Genomic DNA, 18,022 nt, shown 5'->3' on the forward strand with positions numbered 1-18,022 from the left:
TGCAACGACCTTTGTACATATGTTTACATGTGTATATATGTGTGACCCTTGAAGCTTATCGCTTGGCAAGCAGCAAGAATGCCATTTAAATCATAAATAAAATGTGTATTTAATGAATTGGATCAAGTAAGCGAACGTTTCTTTCTACAAGTATAGGTAGGTGTGTATGTGTATGTGTGTCACAGTGGCTGTCAACTGACCCGGCAGTTGTGGTGTTTAGTAGTCTCAAGGATAAGTGGTTCTCCCCAAGATTACGAGTAGACTCGTGTGAAAATATAAGCCCCCTTATCATTTCAAAAGTTTCGCTGAATGTTTTTAGACTCTGCTGTATTTCGAAGCTGGATTAGAAAGTAATTGGTTGCAAAATATTTTGTCAGGGATTATCGAATATTAGCTAAACCGGGAGAAATATTATTATATATGTAGGTTATAATTAGTTGCATAAGTTAGTTTTAACTATGGGGTCTTATGTATAAATACTTGTAGAATAAAAACTAAAGCTAAACGTTGTTTGCTCGTTGGCCAACGTCTATAAGGACTCTCGCAAAGAAATTAATTTTCTTATTGGCATGCATCTTAAGTATCATATTCCTAAAGCTTATATAGATAAGAAATTTGGCAATAAGAAATTACTCTGTGCCCATGAAGGATTGCTGCTTAACCACTAAAATTTCAGCTAGTGATTGAATAATGTTTTTTTTTTTTATATCAGTTGTAGTTATTTATAAATCTAGTTTTCAACATGTGTTTCAGTTTGGAGCTATATATATATATCCAGCGATATCTCTAGTCTATTGCTTAGAGTAGTAACTGGCTTGGGCGAAATAAAACCAGTCCCCAAACTCCCTGAAGTCTACCTAGTTTGGAGCGGCAGGGATGTTGCCACACACACACATATACACCTACACATATACATACATATGTATCTATAGTGTGCCAACAGGCTGCTCACACAGATTGCTTTACACTTTCCTGCCATTACTTGAATGGCTCAAAAGGCAGCAAGTTGAGCAATTTTTTCACAAAAGCGAAGTGCACACACACACTTATACACAACATATACATACAGACGAGTACTCGTGTATGCGAATGGAGGAAAAGTTTTGCCATGTCTTGGGGAATCCAACATGGAATGCAGTCATCAACTTGATTAAGTGCATAGCTTACACGCATGCGACGAGTTCATTGAAGTTTTTTGAGCCAAACGAGCATTCTCAAGCCGTGCCCCACACCTCTATGGAGAGGCCTAGATGAGGGACGCAAAGAATAGCACAGGCATGAATGTGAGAATGTAATAACTGTTCAGGAGGGAGTGGACCGACCCAGAAATCTTGTCGTAGATAATTTCTCATTTGCATTTCATATGCTTGCACAATATATGTAGCTGAGTGCAGGATTCTGCGGATGCTTTAACTTCTGAGAGTCAGCCTATTTTGCATGAATTCTACGAGTATATCTGTTTTAGCAGACAATAGGTGTGTTGCGCTAAATATACTTTGCGGATATGCTTAGAAAACAGTGGCCAATAAAAGTTTGCTTAAAATGAAGTATATATATTCTTGATCAGCATGACAAGCTGAGTCGATATAGCCATGTCCGTCTGTCTGCCCGTCTGTCTATCTGTATGAACGCAAGGATCTCAGAAAGTATAAGAGCTAGAATAACCAAACTTGGTATACAGATTCTCCTGAGCCCGAGAAAGGACGAGTTTGTTCATTTTTCCCGATGCGCGCCCCCACTCCCCCCCCTATTCAAGATTATCTATAACTCCCGTAATTTATTTTTTTGTGGGGTGGTACAGGGTATTTAAGAGTTGAGCCTGCTCGACTTTAGCATTCCTTTCTTGTTAATATAAGCATTGAATCCATGCATACAGGTCTACCTTAACAATACATTTTAACAAACATAAATAACCTAACCTCGAGCAAATACAATAGTAGTTTCTTTTTCAAAATTAAAAAAAAAAAAAAAACAAATTGGTATATTCTTGATTTAGGAAGGATTTAGGATTTAGAAAGCACGATTTCATTCGTGTGGGTGCCTCAACATCCTTAACATCCTGTTAACCCAGTTTTCTTAGGCTCTATCTTGGAAGTGTAATTGCATGTTTGCCTTAAGGGCTAGAATCGTTAATGGACTTTTCGCAAAATAAGTATCAGCACTCAAAAAAAAAAGAAGAAAGAAAGTGTGGCCAAGCCCTTTTTTTCTTGCGGGAAAAAGCTCTTACTTTAAAAATAACATTTGATTAAAAAAAAAACAACACAATAAATAGTCCACCCATATGCATTGTGTGGCTATCAAGTTATGAACAACATCGTCTGTCCCTTCTAGGTGCAACAAAAACAATATAGCCTTTCGCTTTTGAGCGAAGAATAGAAAGATGGACTTATATTGCTGTTCAAAAATTGTAAAGAAAAGAGTATTAAAATCGCCCAAGCCCGACAGTGAAATAATTTTGTTTAATCAAAAAAAAAAAAAAAGTTTCAATAAATTTTCTTAGGACTAACAAATTTGAAATAAAATGAATTTTAAATAGAAGCTGTGGCTTTGGAATTGGTTGCTAATTTCAAATTAAGCTCTCAAATAATTAGAAAAGAAGATACGAAACAGTTGATTAAATAGAACAAGGGTATAATATTGTATAGCTCGTGTTCAAAATTCCGCTTGAATACTCTACTCGCACATTTCATTGAACAGCAAGCGTTGGCAGAAGAGAGCCTCTACTGCTATTGCAGTTAACATCGTTTTGGGCAAAAGGTAAGCAATATTAAATACACATTACCAATTAAATTGAATATACATGTATATGTATAGTCGCTTAGTGGCTGCTCAGTCCAGTCCAGCATTAGCCGGATGGTTGCTATTCCTTATTCCTGTTTAGGCCAACTGACCAAAATGCTGCTGCCATTTTGTAAATTGTAGTTTTTGGACAACAGAACAGAGCAGAACAGAACAAATACGAGCAACTTTGTTGCACAATGGGGACGAGCAGGAGGAGAAGAACAAAGCAAACAGAGCTTAGGGACCTCTGTCGTTTGGCCTTGCATGTGGCACATCCTTTGCCTGTGTGCATTGTTTGGCAAGACAGCGCAACAATAAAGGATGTACAAAAGAAATCGTTAGAACACAGCAGCAGGATAGCAAAAATTAAAAGGCAGAGCAGCGCACAAAAAAAAAAAAAAAAAAAAAAAAAAAAAAAAAAAAAAAAAAAAAAAGAGAGCAAAAACTATAAATAAAATAGGACAAAGAAAACCAAGTGAAATCCTAGAGCTCAGCTGCTCGACAACCGGGCATGTGTCAGGTAAGGAGCATCACATCGCATCAGGCTCCATAGCCACAGTCCACAACAAGGTTTCAGTTCTGGAAGCGTCGTCCATTTAGAGGCGCTTTGGCTGAAAAGCTAAGCAGCTCAGTAGCTCGGAAAGGGAAAACTTTGAACACATAGAACTCCGCTTCATTACGCCTGAGCGCTTAAGCACACACACACACACATATACATGCACATTGAAGTGTGCGTGTGGCCATCAAAAATCTCATCATATTTTTCATCATTGTGGAGCATTTTGGTCGAGCAAATTAATTGCCTTGGCTAACATAATGATGCTGATATTGCCTTAATTGCTTTAGTGTGTGCACACATACATAATTTATATGAAGTATTGTCCGTGTGTGTGTGTGTGTTTGTGTGTGTGCGAGTGCGAGTGCCATTCAAGGAGCATCCTGATACCTCCACAGATAACATCGTGCTACATTAATGGCAAGTTGGGAAGCGCCTTTACAAACCGAATGCACAGCAGCCTTTGCACGCGCAAGTACATACATAAATACATATATATACAAGTATATGTAGATAGGTAGATATGTATGTACATATTATGTACACGTTAATGCATATGCATAAGATGTGTTGTAGCAACAAAAATGGTGCTGTAAGCGCCTTAAATGCTGCTACAACATTTTGCAACGTCTGCCAGGCAACCAACCAACGCTCATGCCTCGCCTTTTATCGCTCGTCAATGTCAGTTGTTGTTGTTGTTCTTCTTCTTCTTGTTCTACTTGTTGTTGTTGTCAGCGTTACGTTAGTGAAATGGGAATTTCTTGTTTATAATTTAACAACAACAGCAACAACAACAAATGGCAAATTATTCAAAATTGTGATTTGCTGATGCTTCACGTTTAGTTTCTGTTGCATTTGAAGATTTGCATACATAAGAAATGAATTGTTGTTGTTCTTGTTGTTGTTGTAGTTGTGAGAGGGGGGCGAGGTGGAACGAAAAGGCCCTGCGCCTGTATAATTAATTAATTGAGCAGCGAATGACATTCAGGAGACAGCAGTGGGACTTTAATGCCAACAGTTGACTCTCCTGAATCCAAGACGCAACTGATGTTCATTTATGAGCCAAGATGTCAAACCAATCAGTGGGCCGAGCTCTAGAACCACTATGTACTATCTATTTCATATTTCTTAGGTAAATCCGCTTCACGCTACTCAGATTGAAAAACAGACCCACAATAGAGAACCGAATAATATTGAATTATATCAACATATTCTGACATTTTCCAATTCCCGATTTCAAGGATTTTAGGAAAAAAAATTACTTTACTGCGCTGCAAGAACAGCAGATGATCCAGAAAAATGATTATCGAAAGTGTGCTCGCCTTCACAGCCACTTGACAGACTCGCTCTAAAAAAAATGTTCTACTTTTATCTCAGTTAAGCTAAAGTCCCAATAAAGATAGGAACTTTGTTTAAATAGAGCGTAGGTTAAGAAAGAACCTCAGTTAAGAGAGGAACTAAGCTAAGATAGAACCGGAGATAAGATAGAGCCTTAGTTAAGAAGAACCTCAGTTAAGATAAAGTTCCATTAGGACATTTGTTTATATAGAGTCTAGGTTAAGAATAGTTAGAATCAGCTAAGATAGAAACTTAGTTAAGATAGAATAGATAGGTAGAGCCTTAGTTAAAAAAGAGCCTTAGTTAAGTTAAAGCCCCAATAAAGATAGGAACTCTGTTTAAATAGAGCTAGGTTGAGAAAGAGCGTCAGTTAAGAGAGGAACTAAGCTAAGATAGAACCGGAGAAAAGATGGAGCCTTAGTTAAGAAAGAGCCTCAGTTAAGATAAAGATCCATTAGGACATTTGTTTAAACAGAGCGTAGGTTAAGAATATATGAGAATAGAGAATAGAAACTTAGTTAAGATAGAATAGATAGATAGAGCCTTAGTTAAGAAAGAGCCTCAGTTAAGTTAAAGCCCCAACAAAGATATGCAATTTTTTTAAATAGAGCATTGATTAAGAAGAAGCTTCAGTTAAGATAGGACCTCAGTTAAGACAGAGCTTGAGTCAAGATAGGGGCTTAGAGTTAAGATAGAGCTTCAATTCCGCTTCGGTGCCTGCCAGCGGGATCTTGTAATTATTAGTAAAGTGAGCTGCAATTTTAATTCCATTTGATACTGAAGTAATGTAGTCTCACAAGTCATACCTATTCCTATACTATATATATATTTTGTTCTTTTTATACCCTGTACCCGTAGGGTAAAAAGGGTATATTAGGTTTGTGCAAAGTATGTAACATACAGAAGGAAGCATCTCCGACCCCATAAAGTATATATATTCTTGATCAGCATGACGAGAGAAATCGATCTAGACATGTCCGTCCGTCTGTCCGTCTGTCCGTCTGTCCGTCTGTCCGTCCGTCTGGATGAACGCAAGGATCTCGGAAACTATAAAAGCTGGAATAACCAAAGTTGGCATCCAGATTCTCCTAGGTCCGAGTAAGGACGAGTTTATTTTATTTTTTGGAATTTTCCCCCCCTTCCCCCGCTACAGAATTTCGTCAATAGCGTCCACATTTAAAATGCTACCTCAACCAAACTTTGCACACATAATTTATATATAATTGTCTATTGTTGTTCAAAATTTTATTTAATTCGGTCAATTCTAAGAAAAGTTATTAGCAAAACAAATTTTCGCCAGTACAACCCCCACAAACTGCAGCAACAAGTTCGCTCTTCTTCTTCCTCTTTTTGCTGCTGCTATGGGCGCATATAACTCAGTGACGCAAGTTAACCTGGGTACAGGGTATTACACTGTCGGGCTTGCTCGACTGTAGCGTTCTCTCTTGTTTTTCTCATTGCAGTCAACACTGTTTGTCTTGTAGATCTGGTGAGTAAATAGATTTTCTAATCTAATCATGTACTATTTATAGAAATATTTGTATACATATATCCTCGCTTTGACGAGATAAACATTTTGAATTGCTTGGCGCTTGAATTCCATGCCTAAAACTCCTATGGTGTGAGATATATACGTATACTATACGTGTACACACACCAGCCCACTCCCACTTAGACTTAAATGTCCCAACTACTATAAGACACAGGTGCGCAGAAATAACCCCGAATCCGATCTGAAAAAAGTGAAAAGGACAACACCGACGATGCCAACTGGGAGGCCAAGGTTGCTTTGAACTGCTCTGAATACTCATGTATGTTTTGTTGGGGGAAAAGGTAACAGGCAAAAAATAGAGCGCCTGTAAATATGGCGACGAATATGTAAAATAGATGAAGCGCCGAAATGTAGATTCATGCTGCCAGAGGAGGCTTAAGCACCGGCCGCCAGAGGGTTAAGCGTTGGGTCCAGGCAGCTGGAGGCGAAGGCAACGACATTAAAAGCGTTCCAAACAGAAAAGGCTTAAAGGCAGCGTCCCGGTGTGTCTGTCTGTGTTTGTGTTTGCGTTTTGAAAGGATAAGCACTTGTTGGCAACTAGGCGTGTGTGTGCGTGTGTTTGTGTGTGTGTGTGTGTGTGTGTGCCTGCCACTAACGCAGTCCCAAACACAAACGAACGAACGAACAGACAAACATTTAAATTGCAAAACTGCAAACGGCATTTGAATTTAAATGTGTGCGCGAGCTTCTTTGTTGTTTAGTTCAAAGCCGTCGCTTTGAGTGTTTGTTTGGTGTTCGTGTTGGCATACGTGCGAGTGTAGGTGTATAGGTGTATGTGTGTGTGTGTGTGTGTGTGTGTGGATGGGTGGTGGTGCTCTTGTTTCCTGTCACTGTGGCGCCACACTTAATTTGTCATTTGTTCGCAGCATTTAAGTGCTTAACATTTGAATGAAATTTCCTACAAATGGATGTCACGTGATTAGCTCCCAAATTTTAAATGTAAATGTTTGCATAATGTTTAATGAAAGCGCCAGCTGTCTTTGATTTAAAGTAGTCCTGCTGGTAGGGAATGTCTTTAGAAAAACAGCCTTGAATCTTCACTTCTCCAACTACAATTAAAGCGTAAATCTGCATTTTTGAAAAACTAACTAAAAATATACAATTTTCTAATATTTTCTTTCAACGCTGCTAATGCTGTATCATTAGAAGCGCTTTTTATTGATTTAGCAAATATCATATGATATGAAGAACTCAAAACTCTGAAGACCAAGTATGCAGTTTTTCTTGTATTCTTGTATAAAATTTAAAAACCATGTTTGAAGTCGATGGATTAAAAATTTGTATTTTTTCAACACACTTTGGAGCTCGTTTTCCCCCATTTGCGATTCGAATTTTCCTACACGTTGATCACAAAACAGTCAGTCAGGACAAACTGTTTTATCGAGAACATATTAATCGATCGTTCGAAATCCCTCAACGAACCCGTAGTTATAGGGATTGGGGAAAAAGAAATCCTTTTTGTGTTACCATCTGTTCAATTTGTGTCGGTATGTAGATAGTTATAGCACCTTTTGTTTAAAACTATTACCCTCTCCGATAAAACATCTGTTCTCTCCCAAAAAAATAGTAATGTTCAATTAGGTTCCAAGGTCCTCGAGCTTCCGGTGAATACATTTTGATGTGCATTGTCCTTTTCTATCGTCCAATTCTGTTCGCTTCTTGGCAATCGCTTGCTTCAAACGGTCTAAATGTTGACAGTAGAGGTTCGAATTCATATGAGAGGTGGCTCACGGTAGATGATTCCCTTCCAGTCTCATCAAATGCACAGCAAAACCTTTCTGGCTGCTAGTCCGACATCGCTTTATCTTCCTTACTAAGCTTTTAAGAGGTCTGCTTACGCACAGCATTGTCGTTTGAGAGCCATTTTTCATCACCAGTCACCATTCGTTTAAGAAATGGGTCGGTTTCATTTCATTTGGCCAACAATTCGCAGATACAAGTAGAAATACGACGTCATGCTTCTTTCAGCTGGTTTTAAAAAGTTTAGTGGTCAGTGTTTAGCTTTTCGGCTGCTGACATGCTGGCCTGCTTCAATAATGTTCACAATTTTATCGCAATTTTCGAAACGGAACAATTGTCAATAATTTTAGCCGCCGTAGTGGCATTTCACCTCAATTATATAAATAGGGGAAACCTGAAATGTGTAACCTATTTTATCTCTCAACTAAATCAACTATCATCTCAACTAACACATTATTAGACGACTTTAGAGAGGAATCTCCCACCTTTCCAACTACTTAACGAGCTATAAGTTAATTCAAAAAAAAAAAAAAAAAAAAAGAAGAAGAAGAACACCAAGATTATTTAATACCAAGTAAAAGTAAATTGCTTAAGAACAAATGAACTTTTTTAACATAATATTAGGATTGCATTCGATATAAGAGAAGTGATGAAGAAACCTCTTCAGTTTTTTCTTGAACACATTTCATTCATTTTAATGTAAAAAAAAAAAACAATTGAAGAGCATTATATATATGTAATTATATACGTAAAGTTTCTTTTGATATAAATAAACAATTAGTAAATAAGAAAATTCTAACAAGTGGAGAGTTAAACAATTTGTTTATCGAATAAGAAAAAAATTACTCACAAGGAAATTGTGTTTTCGATCGACCATTACATATAGTACTACTAAGTATTTGGTGTTTTTATAGCGATTGAAGGAATGTTTGAAATGAATTTAGAAAGAGGAGGAGGGCAGCAGACATTATCGCACAGTTTCCATTTCAATTGTATTTTCATTATCTTTTAGTTTGAAGTATTGAACGAAAGAAAAGGCAGCTTCGCCATGGATAAAACTAATAAGAGCGCGCAGGATCTTAAAATCAAGCCAATATCAAAATTCAAGATAATCAATGCAATCCAAAATATTCCACCAGGGCTGGCCAACTCGTCCAGCTTGGTGTCCACGGAGGGCCATGTGCCATGCGTGTATAAGCCATGGGACAATAAACAGCTGCTTGAGAGTGGAGACCAGGCTGCTGGTAACATTACAAATGAGGCTTCACCAATGGCCGGCAATGGGGCCATACTGCCCAACAATAATAACTGCAATTGTAAACGTCTAGTACAGGCGGAGCAGGCGAAGGTGGCCAGCATCTGCAAATTAAACACTAAAAGTCTGGTAATTCGTCGTCCGTCCGTAGCAAGGGTAGAGCCAGCCTGGAAATCGCCCCAAACTATGAAGCTTATCAGAGGAGCAACCGAGTTGCCCAAACATCTACCGTGCTCCACGGATGACTGGCCGGAACTGAGCGAGCTCAGCTTTGATTCCAATAATCCCTTCGGCATGATGGAGCTGAGTTTGTATTCGGAAATATTGGCACCTTCTATGAACGAGACGGATCAATCATTTGACTGCTTGTCTCAATTGGAGTCGCCGATTCAGACTCAAGCACACCCCCCATCGACATCGTCATCGTCTTTATATAATTCCAAAGCAGCACCGCCCACAATCGGCCGACGTTTGATTTTTAAACCCAATTACAACGGGTTGCCCAAGCCCGCCAGTGAGGGGACTCGAGAAGTTCGCGAAGAGCTGGATCTATTCCCTAACCCACCATTATCCATTGTAAGTTTGGTTTCTGTTTCCCGTTATTGTTTCCCCCAAATGTGACACCTTTCCTTATTCGTTTCTGTTTTAAACACTTATTATTTCTATTATTATTATTTATCGTTTTATGCACTTTGAAGCGTTGTGAAGCTTTGGAGAAAATTGTTCAAATGCTTTAAAACCAATTGTTCCAATCACAATCCAATCCATGAGCCAAGCCATTTCGAGAAGCAGACTTTGGGAGAAAAATACCTCAACTGCACAAACGAGGCACAAATTTAAGATATTCCTTCCACTACTGATAATATTTAAATACTAATAACAACCAACTATGTATACAAAAATGCTCAATTAAGTCTGATATTTATTTTATTCATTTATATTATTTATTTATTTTGTTTATATTTTTATATTGTCTTTTAAAAAAATATTTGAGCCAAATGTGATTGGAGTTATAATATTTTATTTAATAGCAATAAAAAGCAATAGTACATTTTTTATTTTATTTAAGTTTTACAAATTTTTTATTAGCTTTGTTTATTGTTGCTCTATTCCCAGTTGTATTTTAAGTAGTATAGTTTTAAAGGTCTAATATATATTTGTTAAGTAAGGTAAGCAAGATAGGACGCTACAGTCGAGCAAGCCCGACAGTAAATCACGCTGTACTCTCCACAAAAAAGGAAAATTAAAAAAAATAATAATAATTTAAGAAAATTTAATTTAACTTTTGGTGCATCGAAAAAAAAAACTGAAAGTCGTACTTTCTTGGACTTGGAAGAATCTGCATACCAAATTTGGTTATTCCAGTTTTTCTACTTGCTCAGATCCTTACGTTCATACGGACGGACGGACAGACAGACGGACTTGGCTTTATCGACTCGACTTGCCAGACTATTATTTGAAACGCCATATTTTTCTGTTTTACTTAAATATTTTTTATTCACAAGACGAATAAGACTCCAATGTTCAACCATAGGGTAAATCTGATTTAAAATAGTTTATTTTTTATGAAATTACATTTTCGATGGCTATTTTTGCTATATTTTGTCGCAGAATTTGAACTCAATATATATACGATGTACATTTTCTATTCACTTTATCCTTTTTCGATGAAACAATCCCACTTTTTTCACTCAGAAAGTTTGAAAATCCCGAACTGGCTAAAAATCTGGCAACATTCCTGTTTATGTACATATGTATCGTATGCGTTATGTATATACATACTTGTAGTTTAGTTGCACTCTATGTATACCCAAGCTCTCGGAACATACCAAAGATATTTGCTGTTGGGTTAGTTCCTTTAGAAACTTTAGAGTGTCGGATGAGAAAAAGCATATTGTAAATAATCTTGTAATTGTAAGCAAAAATACGTAGCCCAGCAAAGACGGGTGAGACCTGATAGTATTTTATATTCAAATTAGCAAAATGCTGATGAGAATATCCATCTATATATAGTCTTTGAACACATGTGGATAAACTAAAATAGCTTTATTGATCAATTCCCAAAAAGAGGGTCAATGGAGAGCTGCAACTGCGGTCAGACATGCAAATAATTTGCATACAAATCTGTGTTACTTCACCAGTAGGCTCTACAAGCTTAGTTATATTAGAAAAATAAATCTGAGAAAATGTTTAGGGAATAAGAAAATGTTTTATAAATAATAAATGTTATTATTGTAATTAATAAGTTAAAATCTTTATACAAGTATATTAAATATACACTTACCTGATATTTTTACAAAATAATCTCTTTTCATTTCACTTTCTTCGACCACCAGCACCTACCTACCAGTCGCATATAGTCGTATTTTGTTTGGGCTATTTGTTTCCGGATTTTATCGGGTAGGCATTGCTCGTTTGTTCACTCGTCTCATGAGATATCATTTGTTGGCTCAAGTAAATTTGTGGCATGTTACAAATTTTCTATATTTGTCCAAAATCTACAATTGTATCCAAATATTCCGTTAAATTCGAAATTCGAACGCCTTTCAGTCCAGACAACAGAAAGTATGTCAAACGCGAATCTCCAGGCCAGACATATCGAGAATATGAAGCGCGGCAAGACCGTACGCGAGCTCATTAATATTTTCGAGAAACTGTGCAGCGATGTGACAAAGGGTCCAGGTTCAGATTTCGTCTCAATGTCAGATGCAGATCCAGGCGTGTTTACAGCTGAATCGACTGTCCTTTTACCCAAAAAGGTAGCACAGGCCCCGGCCTCAATAGTGGCCAGTGCCGTGCAGATGGCGAAACAAACTGAAGATATCGACGAGCATATATTGAGTCCGCAGCGGGCTTGGAACAATCGAGCGACCAAGCAGAAGATACTGAGTTGCGAGCTGGAAGAGCAGTCGGCCATGGCCGCCAAGCCAGATGAGGAATCCGAGCTTGAGAATAGTCTGGATGAAGCTCATGGACTGGGGGATGCGGATCGTCGAGTCGCGCCGACAGTTCCGCATCTTCGAGGCAACGAACTGATGGCCGGCACTGTACGGATGAACGGGCCCTTCTGCCAACAACTAAACGAACTCCTCAAGATGCATGCTTTTACGCAACAATTCATCCTGCGCCGAGGACTGGTTTAGCGTGAATCATTTGTCGCTCCCACACTCCAAACTCCAGAGGAGATGAGTGTCCGGCTAAAGAAGACAAGTTTTTTTTTTTATAATTTTCCGATGGTACAATATAATGAAACGTTTTAAAATATTTAGACCATAGACCATCAAATTAAAAGTAACGAAATTATTTTGCGGCAAATATATATTAGTATGTGGTTACAACATTACCGATAATTGTCTTAATTATGGTCAAATCTAAGTGAAGGAATTGAGATGACGAATGACGAATTTTTGTAGATATAGTATAAATGGTGTGGTCCTTAATGGTTTTGTATTTAGTGAATAAATTTAGAAGATAGATTTGCTGACTACAGCTCTTTTGTTTCAAAAGACAGACCCCGTGTTATACGAGACAAATCGATGCAGAAAAAAACGTCCGTCTGTATGAACATCCATAAATTTTGAACAATAACAGATAGGGACGCCAAACGTGGTATATAGTCTTGTCTGATTGATATGCAGATCAGACTTATAACAATCTCGTACTAGATAAAGGCATTTATTACTTTCATATACCCTAAAGATATTGGCCAACTAATTCATAGAAAAATTATGGGTATAGCAAAGTCTATTTCAATTAAATGGCTGAGCTAAAAAGCATTACCATATACTCGTATACTGAACAGATTTTGAAGCGAAATGAAACGTGAATATATCGTTTGAGTGCATTACTTTCTAGATAGCCAGCATTTAGTACATTGTTGCAACTATTTCGGACTCCCAGTTTTTGTTGCAGAATATGTCTTTAGCGTCCTTAACTATTCCAGCAACTAAGTAGATGTGTGAGTGTGTGTGTGCGTGTGCTACTAACTGAAATTAACTTTGTTATGTACATAGTTCCTACACAGACCTTTCAAAAGTGGTCTGGTGCGCCGTCAATGACAGTTGCTATTGCCATTGTCATTGTTGTTGTTGTCTTCTCGGCAAAAATGTAGCTTTAATTCTCTAGCTACACACACCCACACAGGCACATGTACAACGAATATGCACAAAGGGACAGACACGCACACGCTGTGAACTACTCGTACATTGTAGCTACTTGTAGTTCTAGCAGCTTTCCCTCGAGATTCAGATGTGCGCCCCCCCCCTTCCAAGCACACTCGTACGTATATACATAAATACAAGTATATGGTAGGGTATATATGTACATGCACACAGATGTCACTCTTGTATTGTGTGGGAAAAGAAATTGCAATTCATGTGCCAACGAAAAATTGGCGGGCGGGGGAAGAAAAAATAACGTTTTGCCACAAGCAGTTGAGCTGAGTTGCTCCCTGCGCTGAAAAGTATGCTACAGTGAAATTGTTATTTATTTGTTCGAATGTCGAATGTCCTGCGAACTGCTCACTACATTTTTGTGCTGAATATATAAAAATGTATGTACTTGTATATATAAACATATAGTTTATATCTGTAATCTAAGAAATTGGACGCAGTTCTTCGAAGGGAAGTGCCCGCTTAAGAGCATACTTAGACATTTTTTTTATGGCTGTTTAGACAGCGATTAAGACAAATCGTATTTATTCAATTAAAAGATTCAGTTATGAATTTATTTTAGCACATAAAGAATTCAATTAAAAAGAAGCTTCCAATTCATTCAATAGCTGAAATAGCTGTGGATTTAAAAATTCAGAGTTTGTTGATTGACGTTTTTAGTTTTTTTTTACTTTCGAAGATAAGTTTCCGCAAATGGGTTTCCAAGTTTTACAACATTTTAAAATACTCTAGTAGCAGCTTATGTTCAGAGTCCAAAACGTTGGCATAATCTTGGGATTCATAAAAGCCTGCCTTTTTTTTTTTTAAATTTTCTTATAGCTTCTGGTTCCATACAAATCCAGACCGATTTCAAAATAAGACTAAACTCTTAGTTTAAGCTGTATTTGTATTTTTCTTATAAATAATTACAGTTTCATAAATAAAAAAAGACCGTTTTTCGAGTTGGTCGATTGTGGATATTTTTGATTGCCGTCTGATTTACAAATAAATTGCCATAATCTGCAAACTTTTTTCGGTTATATGTCTTTGTCTTTTTCGATCGATTAATTTTTTGAGTGCATATAGAAATAAATTAACCAGAAAAACAAAAAACAGCGCTATTTGTATGTTCAATTTGTCAAAAGCAACTAAACACAGACACACATTAGAGATGTACAATACGAATTTGTGGGTATACTAAAAAGGAATGCTTTGCAAATCGACTCACGATCAGAAAATAATTTTAATTATGCATAGACGTGCAGTTAAAAAAGAAATATCACTTTTATAAGACTCTTTCTTCGATGGTGTTTTAATCGTCCATACTAGGTTGTCTGCTTCTGTATTATGAATGGAAAATTGTTTAACATAAATTGTGGAAAAGGTCTTGCCAATAGTCCAGCACACATATAGAGAGTTAGCTGAAGACTAAAAAGAAGTCGAGCAGTTAAGACCAGAAAGTCAAAAAAAAGGTGAGAGACGAAATGAAACATTTTCTCAAATAAAACATTTTCTTGTAATCAGAATACATTCTTATAATCATTCAAAGTACGAGTTTGTGCAAAACTTTATATAATTGTAGAGTTGAACTCGTATTAAGTTAAAGTTCCCCAGGGCGAACATGTAAAAATATTAATAATAATAGGACCTTTTGTGAACTGTCATGGACTGACTTCATGTGTTTTTTTTCCTAGCAGGTTTTAAGGTCTGCTTTTCCTCACCTTCCCCTTCCGACCGTAACTTCGTCCAAGTTTTCCGGCAAGTCCCTTTGAAATCATAATTTTTATGACAACTGTCTTTATCATCCTCAAACCATATCTTCACTCTTTTGGAAACAAAACTACAGTGGGAGGGAATCGAAGATGTGCACTGAGAAAACAAATCAATGCAGCTTATTTTATTTCCATTTCAGGGATTAGCGCGATTTAATGGTACAATGGTAATAAAAAGGAGATTATTGAAATATATCAGTCATATTAATATAAGTAGTTGAGTATAAGGATCTTGGTGAACCTGAATTGGATGAGTTTTCTAAAAACCCAAGACCCTTAATTGATCTCTAATAAAATAATAAAATTTCTCAATCTATATCTATAATGTACTACATATCTATATAGAACAGAAGACTATGGAAAGTATTGAAAACAAACGGACTTGACTCCTAAATATCCTGTGCTATCCTATCTGAATCTATATCTGTATAGTACTATATATATATATATATAGAACATGTAAGACAGTATAAAAAATATCGCAAACTTGCAACACGAGAGGTCACGAACAAAAACACGACTCACGCCCACCTCTAACACACAGACACACACATACAATCGTACACACAGAGAGCCAGCGAGATTTTTTGGTATTTCCCTTGCTTGTGCTGTGCTCGTTGAAGTTGTTAAAATTTTATGGCCAAATATGTACGTGTGGCTCACTGTTGTTGTTGTTGTTTGTGTTGCTTTTGTTGTGGGGCGTGTGAGGCACGCCCATAACAAGTTCGTGGCGTGCGATTGTGTCTGTTTGTTTGCCTGTTTGTTTGTTTGTGTGCGTGATTTATGCGCTCGAAGTGTGTAAACTTTTGCTTTGGCATTGCATCGAGTTTTATGTAACGCGTTTCTCCTCCTCCATATGCCTGTACACACACACACCCACACATGCATACATATGTACATACATATGTATGTATTTATTCCTGCTATGCTGGCAATTTTTGTTGTTTTCAAATTTTGAGTTATTGTTTGACATTTGGCCATGAATTGTTATGCAAATATTACGCATACGCCTGGTATGCAGCATAAAAGAAAGAAAATAACAGAACAGAAAGGGAAAGAAAAGAGAAAGCAAAACAATACAAACTGATTCCCCATTGCCAATACTCTGACTGATTGCATTGATTTCTCCAAGGAGCTAAGAGCCACTTAGCTACTTCTGCCGCCCAAAGGAGTCTGCAAGTATTTCGTTTCCATTATGAGGCGAAAGTTTGGTTTTTTGTTTTTGGTTTTTGATTTTTTTTCCCACTATTCAACTGAAACTATTTTCAACTGAAAATAGTTTAGTGCACACAAATTGATTTACTGTTATCGCGTTGGCTATTGCGGTTTTGTGAAGCCTTCCCCCACCGCTCACAGCGCCCAGCGGGTGCCCCAAAGACTGTAAATTGAAAAATTAAACAATAAAACGAACATTTGGCCAAAACATTTGCGGTTTGTGCGCGTTTGCTGCACGTTTGTTGCTGTGCCATCGCTTTTTAGCGCTTTAAGCGATTTTCACACATCCGCCACGCGTTGTGGTTAGCCACACACACACAGCCACACACCCACACACACGGACATTCAAACCCACAGGAAATACGTGGGGAGGGGAGGGGAGGGGGGTGGGGAGGGTGTCAAAAGAATGGAGAGAAAGTTTGCATGACCATGGAAAGGCATAAAGAGACATGCGGGTGCGGTCAGCATTTTTCCCCGCTGTTTCTGAGCCGCTTCCTGCCTTCCCTGCATCCTGCCTCCTCCCACCACCCACCACCCACCTCGTTTCTGCCTCAAATACTTTGCATCGCTGACATGTCATAAATTTTCAACCACTACAATGAATGACAAAAAATGCTGAATTAATCGCATAACACGAACATTAGCGTAGAGGCCGCATATTACGAGCAACAAATTATTGTGCAGAATACTCGACTTAGGGAGAAAGTAGGGAGAAGGAGCGAATAATAAATTAAAAACAATAAATTTCTTCATTTTTTTAAATCTTTAATGACTGAGCGCGTTCAGCAGGTTGTTTATGTTTTTTAATTGTTTATTTTTAAAAAAATGTATATTATTATTCTAGGTACACGATATTCTACTTCCCACTTGTTTTTAAATGCTAGGCTGGAGCAGAATATGGCAGAATGCTATCAAGAGTTGAAAGCTAGTCGGAGGAGACAATCCTTCGGACTGCCGCATAACTGCAGTGGCGACGCCTTCTTCCAGTCATTCTAGATGGCAAGCCGATTTCCAAACTATTCGCGTATAACCAAGTGGCAGCTAAGACACTTGACTCTAGTACAAACATGATCGCTTAGTGAGGCCAGTGTTGGCCTCATCGGAACATTAAGCCGAACTAGCTGGGAAGGATACTAATGTGTGTAGTCTGAACACTTTCAATAAAAGCTATTAACAAGAAAAGCAACTAGGCAACAAATCGGGCGTCTAATTTGAATTAATATTAGAGAATAGATATAGGTTTGAAATAATATTAGAGAAAGACAAAGAAAAAGAAGGAATTCGAACATGAAATTGAAATCACTGAGTGAGAAAGCTATTATTTGAATTTCGATTCCGCCATATTTAAGCGATATTGTAAAGGAAACTGGAAATATAAATGGAAACAGAGTCGCCGAATTTTTGTTTGTTATTTGAATTTATTGTTGCATACTTTTCAGCGCAATGCTTTGGAATAGAAAGGCTGGGGCGGGCTGGATGTCATTAAAACTTTTTGAAATAGTCGCCTTATTACATTTATCAAATGTTCATTATTTAATGATGCCAGCAGGTTGCCTGTGCGCCACCCCGCGTCAAATCCTGTGCAGCTGTCGCGCAATTCTGAGCCGCAACTGCTGCTAATAAGCAAACAAACTAAGAAACTAATGTTGGCGCAAAGTTCTG

At 37.6% G+C, this 18,022-nt stretch overlaps 2 protein-coding genes across 2 annotated transcripts in view; both read left to right on the forward strand.

Moving 5' to 3' along the window:
* Positions 1-18,022, forward strand: part of LOC115628690 (uncharacterized protein DDB_G0286299) — a 36,447-nt gene that overhangs the window by 10,356 nt on the left and 8,069 nt on the right. The gene's annotated exons all lie outside the window — the stretch shown is intronic.
* LOC115628692 lies at positions 9,259-10,210 on the forward strand. The gene is made up of 2 exons (XM_030524869.1): positions 9,259-9,798; positions 9,921-10,210. The coding sequence occupies exons 1-2, from the start codon at positions 9,409-9,411 to the stop codon at positions 9,957-9,959; spliced, it is 429 nt and encodes a 142-aa protein (XP_030380729.1). The 5' UTR covers positions 9,259-9,408; the 3' UTR covers positions 9,960-10,210.

Source organism: Scaptodrosophila lebanonensis, unplaced genomic scaffold (assembly GCF_003285725.1).
Source record: "Scaptodrosophila lebanonensis strain 11010-0011.00,11010-0021.00 unplaced genomic scaffold, SlebRS2 tig00000123-arrow-arrow-pilon, whole genome shotgun sequence".
Taxonomy (NCBI): Eukaryota; Metazoa; Arthropoda; class Insecta; order Diptera; family Drosophilidae; genus Scaptodrosophila; species Scaptodrosophila lebanonensis.